This window comes from Schistocerca serialis, chromosome 5, assembly GCF_023864345.2.
Source record: "Schistocerca serialis cubense isolate TAMUIC-IGC-003099 chromosome 5, iqSchSeri2.2, whole genome shotgun sequence".
Classification (NCBI taxonomy): Eukaryota; Metazoa; Arthropoda; class Insecta; order Orthoptera; family Acrididae; genus Schistocerca; species Schistocerca serialis.
In genome coordinates this window covers 717,049,194-717,062,836 of record NC_064642.1, presented here as the reverse complement: position 1 = coordinate 717,062,836, position 13,643 = coordinate 717,049,194, and the positions used below count along the sequence as shown (strand labels likewise).

The 13,643-nt window shown below is 44.1% G+C and overlaps 1 protein-coding gene across 2 annotated transcripts in view; it reads left to right on the top strand.

Annotated features, from left to right (window-relative positions):
• LOC126480972 (two pore potassium channel protein sup-9) overlaps positions 1-13,643 on the top strand; it is a 104,398-nt gene that overhangs the window by 59,582 nt on the left and 31,173 nt on the right. For both annotated transcript variants that reach the window (XR_007587492.1, XM_050104409.1), the window contains exon 3: positions 7,509-7,664. Coding sequence is in view for 1 of the 2 variants with exons in the window: in XM_050104409.1 (XP_049960366.1) it covers positions 7,509-7,664 (156 nt within the window). In the remaining variant the exon portion in view is untranslated. The remainder of the gene's footprint in view (positions 1-7,508; positions 7,665-13,643) is intronic.

Sequence of the window (13,643 nt, the reverse complement as noted above, 5' to 3'; positions counted from 1 at the left end):
TCCACGGTAACGCCTTTGTTGTATGTGGCACGTACGGCGCGGCTGACGAATGGGTTGCGTGCTTGCAGGCGCAGCGTTAGGCGGCCGTCAAATACTTGCCGGCACGCGGGACTGCAGCCTCAACGGAAAAACCAGTGAAATTGGCTCCGCGCTCAACGCGTTAAATTCGCATAAAATCTCTTTAACATATACTGCACATACTTGTCACCTGCAATCGCTTAGGCAGGGAGCCCCGCAGTGTGTAAGCTCCAACATCTTGCCGCACTACAGTACACACCATCCGCTAGTTATCACCAACGGTACTAAACACACAAATTGACTGGTTCTATGTCTTCACTGCTAATTGCTCATATTTTCTTTTCGATTCGTTCATACTACATTAATTACGACGTATTATGATTGAGCCAGCCGTGTTGACCGAGCGGTTCTAGGCGCTTCAGTCTGGAACCGCGCAACCGCTACAGTCGCAGGTTCGAATCCTGCCTCGGGCATGGATGTGTGTGATGTCCTAGGTTAGTTGGGTTTAAGTAGTTCTAAGTTCTAGGGGACTGATGACCTCAGATGTTAAGTCCCATACTGCTCAGAGCCATTTGAACCATTTATTATGATTGATATTCAGCCTGAGTTTCAAAATTACTGTGTTATATTCTTCCATTAACCGTTCCGGTTTATCCTCACTAGGGACAAACAGTACAATACGGTCATCAAAACGTTCGTGATCCAATAAAAGGTATAGGGATATGCAAATTAGCCTCTAGGGCTGGAGAAAAGAGTTGTAGTGCTAAGAAAGCTCATGGCCTAACTCCTCTTCCAGTTAGTATTTCTAGTATCTTCATTAAATTTCGTGGATACTGTGGCACGGGTGTATTCTTTCTATGCTATACTTACATAGATGGAATCAAAGCTTTTTTCCCCACAACTGTTAGTACATGCTTTGTTGGAAAATGAATGAAGCTTCATCAAAATGTATGAGTCGTGTTATGATGCGAGTCGGCAACCGCTTTGTTCTAAGGAGCCAAACGTTGTGTCCTGGTTGCTAGTGATAAACTAGTGGAAGGTGACCAAAGGGATCTGTCGCCGTAGTAATCTGTAGCGGCATCCGGAAGATTGGTTGACGCAAGTAAACTTTAAATAAACAGGTCGTACTCAACCTGTGTGTGAAGAAATACTACATTGTTGACAACATGTGGCAGACGCGGCTAGCAGATTGAATGTTTGTCGGTGGAGCTAACTATCGACAACTCTGTGTAATGTTCAGCACGAAATAGAGACATACTAGTAATCTTGTACTAGAAGACTGGTCCCCAGGTGCCCGTCCTTGTAACACAGTCCTGGCGATCTCGATTTGTCGGCGGCCTGGTGGTTCTTCATTAGTGACGATGGTCAAAGCACCATTCGCGACGCCCACAGGCATCTTCGAGGCTCCAGCTCCGGCAGTATCGATAGGCTACGATTCTACAAATCCCAAGATCGGTGATAATTTTGCTCTCGTCTGTAAGTTCTTTCACAATCTGCAAGTTGCCCATTGTGGTATATTTACGTCTACAGCTGCACTGTTCCTTTGACTGAATAAAATCCAAAGCGTGGAAAACTCTAGAGGAGACCTTTTCGAGCAATAAAAATCTGATGGCTGATGGCGATTTTATATATGCAGGGTAAACCACTTAATTTGGACAGCACTTCGTAAACTATTCTAGGTGCAGGACTGCAGTTTCCGGTAAGCGATGGTACACAGAGGGTGAAGACACCAAAATCATAATTAATATCGCGAGGAAAGTCGGATTCGAATGCCACTCTCATACAAATTTTCGTTTATCACTACATATTTATTAAACTGTAGGTTGAGCATATCTGAACGGTTTACACTGATATCATTTCATGTTTTGCATCTCCATTGATTTCACTCTCGTCAATCCATTCATTTCATTTCAGTGCATCTAATTCTTTTGAAATCATATTCCTTGTGGTAGTGTGTCACAGTCCTCCACCTTCACCCGGTGCTGTGCAAACTCTAATGAGAGTGAAAGTGCGAGTGAGCCCTGGAGGCGTGCTAGGATTTCGAGTGATAATGGATTCGTGTCCCAGTCTGGCACAGATTTTCAGTGGCCGCTACGTATTCGATGATCTCAAAGATTTCGAAATATTGCCACCTCGGGAGTGCAATCCCAACAGATAAACATAATGAGGATCAGCGCAGTATTTGCAAAGTGTACAAATAGTGGACATAACTGAAAAGGACGTAGATTGCTACAGTTACAAAATCTTTGCCAACCCAGACTTGAAACGAGGAAGTACCAGCCATCAAGTGTGAAAAGTTTTTCTGGATTCTCCTACGGATACGATTGGCTTCTTGGAATTGTTAGCATGTTTCACGTAGCACAATTAGTTAATTTTCGAATTTCCATCAACTTTTTTCTTATCACTTTTATACAGATCAAGTAAACGATTTCATTAACTTCAAATTTTTACATAGCACAAGTGGTCTATTTACGCCTTTATCTATACTTTCCGCTGCAGCGATAGCAACACTGTGGTGAAGTCGTAGGTTATCCCCATCCTCAACCATCTGGGAATGTGTATGATAAGTTTTTGTTTGAGAGAACGTTGAAGGTTATTTTGGAAGGAGAGTCATCAACAAATGTAGCTGTTACTTCTAGCGTGCTCCAGGGAAGTGTTTCGGGACTCTAACTGTTCATGTTGCATATTAAAGACCTGCTAGACATAATTATTAGTAACCTGTCTATCTGGAAAAAACTGCAAAGCTTCTCACATAATGTTTTCCTCCTCCTTTCCCATCTTTTGATTTTCTTCTCTCCTCATAATTATTCTCATACCTCCATCCTAGTTACTTCTGTCCCAAATTTCCTGTTTGTTGCAAACCAATCTCCCACACTATACATCTCCACATACCATTCCACTAACTAAATTTCCATACAACTTCTTACAGCTCCACGAGCAACTTATATCCTCCCAATACAGATCCTACAGTTTGTGAAATGCTATGAAGTGCTGCATTGTCGTAATAAACATTTGATTTTATAGATGCAAATATTTTTTTTCATTTTGATACTTTAGACCTACCTGCGAATTTTTCCATAAATGCCGTCTATTGGGAATACCAAATATACCTCTTCCTGTCCACAGTCATAATGAAGGAGAAAGAAAAAGATGAAAAAATCCATTTTATAAAGTTTAAATGGTGGATTGGAAGGGAACGTGAGAGGAGATACAAATTGTCAAGGTTCCGGTCGACCGCGTCTGACCACCACAAAGGAGGGTCGCCATATGGTGCACCGAGCACACTGTAACCCCTTCACATCTACACGTTTATCATCCGAGAGTACCATCACCCAGCATTGGTCGGAGACTAGCAGCAGCTGGAATAGCGAATTATCGTCCCGTGCTTAGGCTGCCGTTAACACCACAAGACAAAGGACTGCGTTTGGACTGATGCCGTGACTAGGAAGCACGGACTGCTGATGAATGGCGTCGAATTGTGTTCAGCGATGAATCGTGGTACTGCAAAATCCGGGAAGGCCGACACTGAATATGGCAGCAATCTGCGGAGAAGTCCCATTTTTCCATTGTTTTGGAGAGGCACAATCATCGTGTTGTGTTACTCGTGGCATCATGGTGTGGGGAGGCATCGGGTATGACTTCAGGTCACGGTGCTAATAATTGAGAGAACGCTGATGGCGAAACTGTACGTCTAGGATATTCTATGTATTCACACGTTATCTCTCATGCGACATTATCGAACTGCCATTTGTTAATAAGACAATGCCCGCCCACGCTAGGCACGCGTGTCTATGAACTGTCCGTTTGGTGTGCAGTTACTGCGGTTGGCAGCGCCGGCTGGGGTGGCCGATCGGTTCTAGGCTCTTAAGTCTGGAACCGCGCGACCGCTGCGGTCGCAGGTTTGAATCCTGCCTCGGGCATGGATGTGTGTGACGTCCTCTGGTTAGTTAGGTTTAAGTAGTTCTAAGTTCTAGGGGACTGGTGACCTCAGATGTTAAGTCCCATAGTGCTCAGAACCATTTGAATCATTTCGTTTGCAGCGAGACCCCGAGGTTTGTCCTCTATAGACGAGGATTGTGTGGAACCTCTCGCATGGCGGAGCGGGATAGTTTAAGTTAGATTAAGTAACGCATAAGCTTAGGGACCGATGACCTCAGCAGTCTGGGCCCATAAGACCTCACCATAGATTTCCAATTTTCCACTCGCATATCAACTCTATCCCAGTGCCAGGATCCGAGGTATTACACCGAGGCGACTAAAGTCATACGATACCACCTAGTAACAGGTCGAACTTCCTTTTGCCCGCCGTAGTGCGGCAACTCGACGTGACATGCACTCAGCCGGTTGATGGAAGTCCCCTGTAGAAATATTGAGCCATGCTGTCTCTATAGCCGTTAATAATTGTAAAAGTATTGGCGATTCATGATTTTGTGCACGAACTGAGCTCCCGATTATCTACCATAAATGTTCGACGTTATTCATGTCGGGCGATCTGGGTGCCCAAATCATTCGCCCGTACGGATGTTTGGTAACATGAAGTACATGAATGGCTGAAAACGGTCTCCAAGTAGCCGAACATAAGCATTTGTTATCAGTGACGCGGTCCATTCCATGTAAACACAGTCCACACTACTATGGAGCCCTCACCACTTTACACAGTGTGTTGATTCAAATGGTTCAAATGGCTCTGAGAACTCTGAGACTTAACATCCGAGGTCATCAGTCCCCTAGAACTTAGAACTACTTAAGGGGCTCCGAAACGCCCTATACTTGCAATGTTAAAATAACGCTTATAAATTACATCTTTCCTCACAAAGTATTTGAGGTAGGAAGAACTTTTTACAGATTATTTATTGGAATATGGGCTACAACTTAACACAGGGATTTTACAAAATTTTAGTTCAGTTATTAAAGATGATTTTTTTTCAATTGTAATGAAAATTCACAACATTTTTTTGCAATTTTTTATTTATATATTCGAAAATACACAGTTTTTTGGAAAAAGGCTGTGTTAAATTATGCAGAAGGTACTGTGTAACATTTACTGAAAGTTTGAAACAAATATGTTTGGAAGATCCTTAGAAAACATGTAATTAGTATGAGAAAATAAAAGTTTTGGGAATCGAGCGACAAAGATTGGATTAACTTTTTAGTGCATTCCAGGTCCATAGGATGGATTATCTTCATCCTCTGCAAACTCCTTCTCCAGCTTCCTCTTGTTCCTCCTCCTGTTTACTCTTGCTTGTATTTCTAGACTCTTTACAGCCCTGTCTGCAGCCCGAAGGCGTTCCTTGTCTAAAGCAAGCATCGCTCGTTGTTGTGTTCGTAGATTTTGCTACCATTTTCTTCAGTTGCAGTTACTGCAACACTGTTCCAAAAGGTGGTCATGTATGAACACTCATCACATTTCAGTTGTATTTCACTAGCAAGTCCTCCGTGCTTTATTATGGAGAGTTCCAGACCAACTTCACTACAATGAATACATCTTACACAGTTTGAAAAAATTCCTTTGAGAACCGACATATCAAATATTTCATTCACATCCGATTCGCCCATAAAACATTCATAGTTTTCACTCATTGAACCAAGCTTCTTCTGTGAAGTATTTTCTTTCCCACTTTGACTGCTATGGGCAGGTGTACATGAGAGGTTAGGTTCACTCACTTGGTTATCGTCTTTATTGTTTACAGTAATAACACATACCTTTGGCTTTCCAACATTTCTCCTTTTCTTAAAAGCCTTCAGAGGATTTCTAATAACTTTACTTTTACTCATTATTATACTTCAACAAAACAGAGACTCAAGAAACAGAATTATTTACGAATATTTTCGAGATAACGACAGAGTAAATAACCATGAAACAATCGACAATCACACAAGCGATATATATTGAACCATCACAGGTTAGCCACAACACATACTTTATCTCACATCACTAAAATGTACTTGATGAACACGGACGTTAATAATAACACCATTTGACAGCAGTTTAACAGCGCCACAGTGGGTCACGCCCATGTAGAACACATTTCAAAAAAAATTTAAAAATAGTTGTAGTCTTCGGAATTGAATAAATTATATATCTATTAAAAGGTAATAGTCTGCAGATTCAGAAAACGCAAAAAAGTAAAAATTGAACTTTTCATGATTTTGAGCCTTTCCGGAGCCCCTTAAGCCTAACTAACCTAAGTACATCACACACATCCATGCCAGAGGCAGGATTCGAACCTGCGACCGTAGCGGTCGCGCGGTTCCTGATTCAAGCTCCTAGAACCGCTCGGCCACAGCGGCCGGCCACAGTCTGTTGTTGGCAACTTGGGTCCGTGACTTCTAGGATCTGCGCCACACTCGGACCCTACCATCAGCTCTTACCAACTGAAGTCGGGACTCATGTGTCCAGGCTGCGGTTTTCCAGTCGCTATGCGCATGAGCCCAAGAAAAGCGCTGCAGCCGATGTCGTGCTATTAGCAAAGGCACTCCCTTCGGTTGTCTGCTGCTCTAGTCCATTGACGCAAAATTTCGCCGTACTCTCTTAAAGGATAAGTTCGTCGTCCGACCTACATTGTTTCTGCTGTTATTTCACGCAGTGTTGTTTCTCTGTTATAACTGACAACTCTATAGAAACGCTGTTATACTCGGTCGTTAAGGGAAGGCCATCGGCCACTGGATGGTGAGAGGTCGATCTCTAACAATTTTCAAAATGGAATGTCCGATGCGTCTAGCTCTAATTACAATTCCGCGTTCTGTTTGTTCCCGTCGTGCGGCCAGAATGCCATCGTAAACTTTTTCACATTACGCACCTGAGTACAAGTGACAGCTCTACGAATGCACTGCCCCTTTACCCCTTGTGTACGTGATAATACCGCTACCTGTATACGTGCATATCGCTGTTCCACGACTTCTGTCCGTTCTGTGTAAGGACCAATTACAGTAATTGTGGGTCAGCTGAGGATACAATGGCTTTATGACACCGTTGTCCGGCCCCGGTAGCTGAGTGGTCAGCGTGACGGAATGTCAATCCTAAGGGCCCGGGTTCGATTCCTGGCTGGGTCGGAGATTTTCTCCGCTCAGGGACTGGGTGTTGTGTTGTCCTAATCATCATCATTTCATCCCCATCGACGCGCAGGTCGCCGACGTGGCGTCAAATCGAAAGACCTGCACCAGGCGAACGGTCTACCCGACGGGAGGCCTTAGCCACACGACATTTCATGACACCGTTCCAAACCGAACCAGTGCATGCATGCATGCAGGTCAGAGGAGGTGAAATGTCATATAAGTTGGTGCATTTGTCAAGTTCTCGTTATATTTGACTCGATATTGTAAGCACAGAAAGAGCATCACATACCGTCTCAGTCCGTGGAGTTTCACTTCGTTTGCTCTTCTAGTCCTGTGTGCTTTCCTTTTTTTTACGAGGCGGTCTGTACGGATGTACGGATGGTGCTACATAAGAGGTCACGTTGCTTACACGTGTATGTGTGTACGTTGTGCAGATCTGAGGGAGCAGCTGGTGAAGAAGTACAACATCACGGCGGAGGACTACCGCGTCATCGAGGTGGTCATCATCGAGAACAAGCCGCACAAGGCGGGACCGCAGTGGAAGTTTGCGGGCGCCTTCTACTTCGCGACCGTCGTGCTCGCCATGATAGGTGAGTGCGCCAATCTGACGCCGCCTGGTCCTGCACTCTGTCCACCATCACTTGCTGTCAGCTGCACAGCTCTGCGTCATTTGCCATGTACTGTACTGACTGTTACATGCTTCTAGTACTTGTAGAAAGGAGTGAGTACATAGTATTATGAATAGGAGCCCATGTCCGGAAAGGCTACAGAGCGTCAAATTTATAGCCGCCGGCGAATGTAAATGTATGTACACTGACGCGCCAAAGAAACTGGTATAGGATCCGCAATCAAATACAGAGATATGTAAACAGGCAGAATACGGCACTGCGGTCGGCAACGCCTGCATAAAACAAGTGTCTGACGTAGTTGTTAGATCGTTTATTGCTGTTACAATGACAGGTTATCAAGATTTAAGCGAGTATGAACGTGGTGTTACAGTCGACGCACGAGCGATACGACACAGCATCTCCGAGGTAGCGATGAAGTGGAAATTTTTGGAAATTTGTGGTAAGGTCTTATGGGACCAAACTGCTGAGGTCATCGGTCCCTAACCTTACACACTACTTAATCTAACTTCAACTAACTTACGCTAAGGTCAACGCATGCGCCCATGCCCGAGGGAGGACTCGAACCTATGACGGAGGGAGCTGCCTGGACTGCGACCAAGATGCCTCATACCGCGTACTACCCCGCGCAGCACTGAAGTGGAGATTTTCTCGTTCGACCATTTCACGAGTGTACTGTGAATTTCAGGAGTTCGGTAAAACATCAGATCTTCGACATCGCTGCGGCCGGAAAAAGATCATCAAAGAACGAGACCAACTGAAGAGAATCGTTCAACGTGATAGAAGTGCAACCCGTCCGCAAATTGAAACTTCCTGGCAGATTAAAACTGTGTGCCGGACCGAGACTCGAACTCGGGACCTTTGCCTTTCGCGGGCAAGTGTTCTACCTACTGAGCTACCCAAGCACGACTCACGCCCCGTCCTCACAGTTTTGCTTCTCCCAGAATCGAGTCTCGGTTCGGCGCACAGTTTTAATCTGCCAGGAAGTTTCATATCATCTCACACTCCGCTGCACAGTGAAAATCTCAATCTGGAAACTTCCGCAAATTGCTGCAGATTTCAGTGCTGGGCCATCAACAAGTGTCAGCGTGAAAACCATTCAACAAAAGAGCATCGATATGCGCTTTCGGAGCCGAAGGCCCACTCGTGTACCCCTGATGACTGCACGACACAAAGCTTTGCCCTTCGCCTGGGCCCGTCAACACCGATAGTGGACTATTGATGACTGGAAATATGTTGCCCCGTCGGACGAGTCTCGTTTTAAATTTTATCGAACGGATGGACGTGTACGGGTGTGGAGACAACATCATGACTCCATGGACCCTGCGTGTCAGCAGCGGACTGCTCAAGCTGGTAGAGGCTCTGTTATGGTGTGGGGCGTGTGCAGTTGCAGTGATATCGGACCCCTGATATGTCTAGATACGACTCTGACAGGTGACACGTACGTAAGCATCCTGTCTGGTCACCTGCATCCATTCTTGTCCGTTGAGCAATTTGGGCAATTCCAGCAGGTCAATTCGACACCCCCGAACGCCCAGAATTGCTACAGAGTGGCTACAGGAAAACTCTTCTGAGTTTAAACATTTCGGCGGCCACCAAACTCCAAAGACATGAACATTATTGAGCATATCTGGGATGCCTTGCAACGTGCTGTTCAGAAGATATCTTCACCCCCTCGTACTCTTACGGATTTTATGTACAGCCCTGTGGGATTCATGGTGTCAGATCCCTCCAGCACTACTTCAGACATTAGTCGAGTCCATGCCACGTCGTGTTGTGGCACTTCAACGTGCTCGTAAGGTCCTACAGTGTCCCTACTATGTGATCAAAAGTATCCGGACACTTGGCTGAAAATGGCTTACGAGTTCGTAGCGTCCTCCATCGGTAATGCTAGAATTCACTATGGTGTTGGCCCACCCTTAGCTTTGATGACAGCTTCCACTCTCGCAGGCATACGTTCAATCAGGTGCTGGAAGGTTTCTTGGGAATGGCAGCCCATTCTTCACAGAGTGCTGCACTGAGGAGAGGTATCGATGTCGGTCGGTGAGGCCTGGCACTAAGTCGGCGTTCCAAAACATCCCAGAGGTGTTCTACAGGATTCGGGTCAGGACTCTGTACAGGCCGGTCCATTACAGAGATGTTATTGTCGTGTAACCACTCCGCCACAGGCCGTTCATTGCGAACAGGTGCTCGATCGTGTTGAAAGATGCAGTCGCCATCCCAGAATTGCTCTTTAACAGTGGGAAGCAAGAAGGTGCTTAAAACATCAATGTAGGCCTGTGCTGTGATAGTCCCTTGCAAAACAACAAGGGATGCAAGCCCCCTCCGTGAAATACGCGACCACACCACAGCACCACCGCCTCCGAATTTTACTGTTGGCCCTACACACGCTGGCAGATGACGTTCACCGGGCATTTGCAAACCCACACCATGCCATCGGATCGCCACATTGTGTACCGTGATTCGTCACTACACACAACGTTTTTCTACTGTTCAATCGTCCAATGTTTTCACTCCTTACATCAAGCGAGGCGTCGTTTGGCACTTACCGGCGTGATGTGTGGCTTATGAGCAGCCGCTCAACCATAAAATCCAAGTTTTCTCACCTCCCGCCTAACTTGCGTAGTACTTTCAGTGGATCCTGATGCAGTTTCGAATTCCTGTGTGATGCCTCTTACACATTACGACGCTCTTCAACTGTCGGCTGTCTCTCTCAGTCAACAGACGAGGTCGGCCTGAACGCTTTTATGCTGTGCGTGTCCCTTCACGTTTCCACTTCACTACCACATCGGGAACAGCGTACCTAGGGATATTAGGGAGTGTGGAAATCTCGCGTACAGACGTATAACGCAAGTGACATCCAATCACCTGACCACGTTCGAAGTCCGTAAGTTCCGCGGAGCTCGCCATTCCGCTGTCTCACGATATAACTACTGAGGTCGCTGATGTGGAGTACCTGGCAGTAGGTGGCAGCACAATATAACTAATATGAAAAACGTATGTTTTTGGGGGTATCCCGATACTTTTGATCACATACTGTATTAGGCAGGTATTCCAGTTTCTTTGGTTCTTTAGTGTCGATCCGTGATGATGTTACAAACTTTCAAGGATGATGGACAAGGATAAATGTGTCAACCTGAGGTAAGGGTCCCTAGTTTGCAAACGAATGAGTCGAGAGTTGCAAGCGAAAATGATTCTGATGCGTCTGAAAGCGGAATACATGTACCGGTACTGCTGTTGCTAATAATGTAGGGTATGCAACTTTCAGACATGGTTGTATGGACCAAATAAGAAAAACAAATGATTATAGCTTTTAAGGTATGCATTTTAAAACCCATGTCTATCAGACTTTTTTTTGTCAGAGGTATCAGAATGATTTTCACTTATAAATTTCGACTCGTTCGTTTCCCGTACAAGGAACCTAAGCTCGAATTGATAAATTTATCGTTCTGCATCATCCTTGAAAGTTCGTAACATCATCACGAAATCACCCTCTATGTACATACATTTACAGGCATCGGCGCCTATATCTTTAACGGTCTGTAGCTTCGCTGGATGACGTTTACTGGCATGCTTTCCTATTGAAAATATTATATACTCGCTCCCTCTACAAGCCCTAGAAGGTTGTAGTGGGAATTTCTTAACACCCTGTATATTATTCAAAAACTACTCGGGAGCTCATTTCCCCTTGTGGCGGCATAGCTGTTGTGACTACATGCATCTGCAGTACTTCAGCGGATGGTTTCACTCACCTCTATGAACTGCATTCATTCCGCTCCCTCGCCATGGATAACACACACTCAGCCAATTAAATCAGTGAAAGCTATGACAGCATTGCTTGTATACGCAGACTGTAACATTTTTTTAAGTAGCTGAAACTTCGTTATACTTTTCGGAATTAGATTATCGAATATTTGGCAAGTGCTTTAAGAATCGATTAAGTATTTCTCAGAACAGTCAACTCATAAAACCGCTTCCAAGTCTGTGCCCTAATGGCAAGTCTCTGGTGCATTGTTCAAGAAATTCTATTTACAGCTCACCTGTAATTTCACGTATAACATTCCTACTTTTACATCGAATTCATTGCATTCTGTCTGATTCCCGATAGAGTCAGCTTATAAACAATCTTCATTTTAGTAGAGGTTAAATTTGTAGTTATGCTCGCCAAAATTACCACAAAGTCCGTTACTTCGACTATTACATAATATGCCACGAGGAGCTACGACATTTAGTAAAAAGGGCCAGTTTCACTTTTTCAAAACACCTTTTATAACTGCCATCAAAATCGGGTATCATAAACATCATAAACATGTTCGCAGTCTCTTCATTCTCGTCAAAATGTTTCTAATAACCTCGTTGTCGATGGGACCTTAAACCGACATCAAAACGCAGTTTAATAACATTTTAACAACACCTTAGGAGCTCACACGCTGGTGATTCGATATTCGAATACGACCCCTGACTGCAGGTCGCGCATTACGTTTCCTCACTCCAGAGCGTGGGAGAAGAGGTGGAAGAAAAAGTACGTGATAGTGCTCAAAAACTTCTATGAAGCTCATCAACCAAGGACAGATTCAGGAAGACGCCAGATGGGAATGTCGTAATTTTGCACGAGGATATTCGTCCACGTCACATGCAGAAGAAGGTGCGGATGGAAGAACTTCATGACGGAAGAGATGGAAAGATACGGACTGTATCCTTTAGAAGTTTACCTGGGTGGGGAGAATGTTGCGGGCTGATATTTGTAATTATAGACACTGACAATATTCATTTTCCATGGCTTGATCTGTTGCGTATTCCATGGTGTACGTTCCATTGTGAGAAATAATTCAATGATGTAATGGAATCATGTTGCTGTGTGTAATAGGCTGGCAGCAGCCATATAGCTGCTCTTCAGCCTACAGTTTGTGAACCATAACAGCTTTGTGCAGCAGTGTAAGTAATGTGATCTGCTAATCAATTTCATACAGCTTATTCTCGTACCTGTCATCGAATGTTAACAGTCACTGTTTATTTCCACAACGCGTTTCAGAGATGTAAACCTCCATCATCAGGTTGATGATGTACACATTTTCACTCGTCGCTGATGATTTCGCAAATTTCCCAATGTGGCTGACATCTGTAATCCCTCCCCTTTCCTTTCCTTTCCTTTCCTTTCTACACCCCACCCCCTCCACCTTCAACGTATCACAGCTGCGGATTCCACGTGGTGTCTGTTCTTTCAGGTAAGTCCAAAAAAGAGACGCCATGCATTCATATCATAAATGTGAACTTAACATACATCGACTAAACCAGAATAACTCCAGTGGTCACAGGCTCCTTTCACTTTCGTAATACACCACATTTAAACTGTCATACTTTGCAAACAAAGATGGCGTCTGGAAACTTATTGCTGCAAAAAGCACATAGCAAAATAGAGGCACTTTTGAAAGCAAAAAGAACAGACAGCAAAATAAAGCTAAATTTCAGAGCAATTTTTAAAGCATTGTGGAGATCTTTGGTGGAGGAGATTAATAAGTGTGTGAGAGTAAATATTCCAAGTGGTACACAAATCTTTTCCTGTCAAAGTTATCAGGTGAGCTGTTGAAAATATTAAGTGTAATAATTATGTTGCTAACAGTGACAAAAATATACATAAATAATTTAGGCTGGAAATCGGATATAGAAAATGAAAGGAGTCACAGAAGCATAGCAAGGATTTGGTTATGCCAGAGCTGTGGGTTTGATGGGCTTTCATCTGTTACATATTATAAATAAATAAATGTCGAAGTAATACATTGAACATGCTTCGATAATTTGCAGGTAGACATATGCTTTAAAATAATATACAGATATATGTTCTATTTATAGTATAAATTGATATATATACTCTCAATCTGTCAGGGGTAAAAACTAACTAATTATTTATGGTAAACATGAAGTGAAGGATTGTGTGTGTGTGTG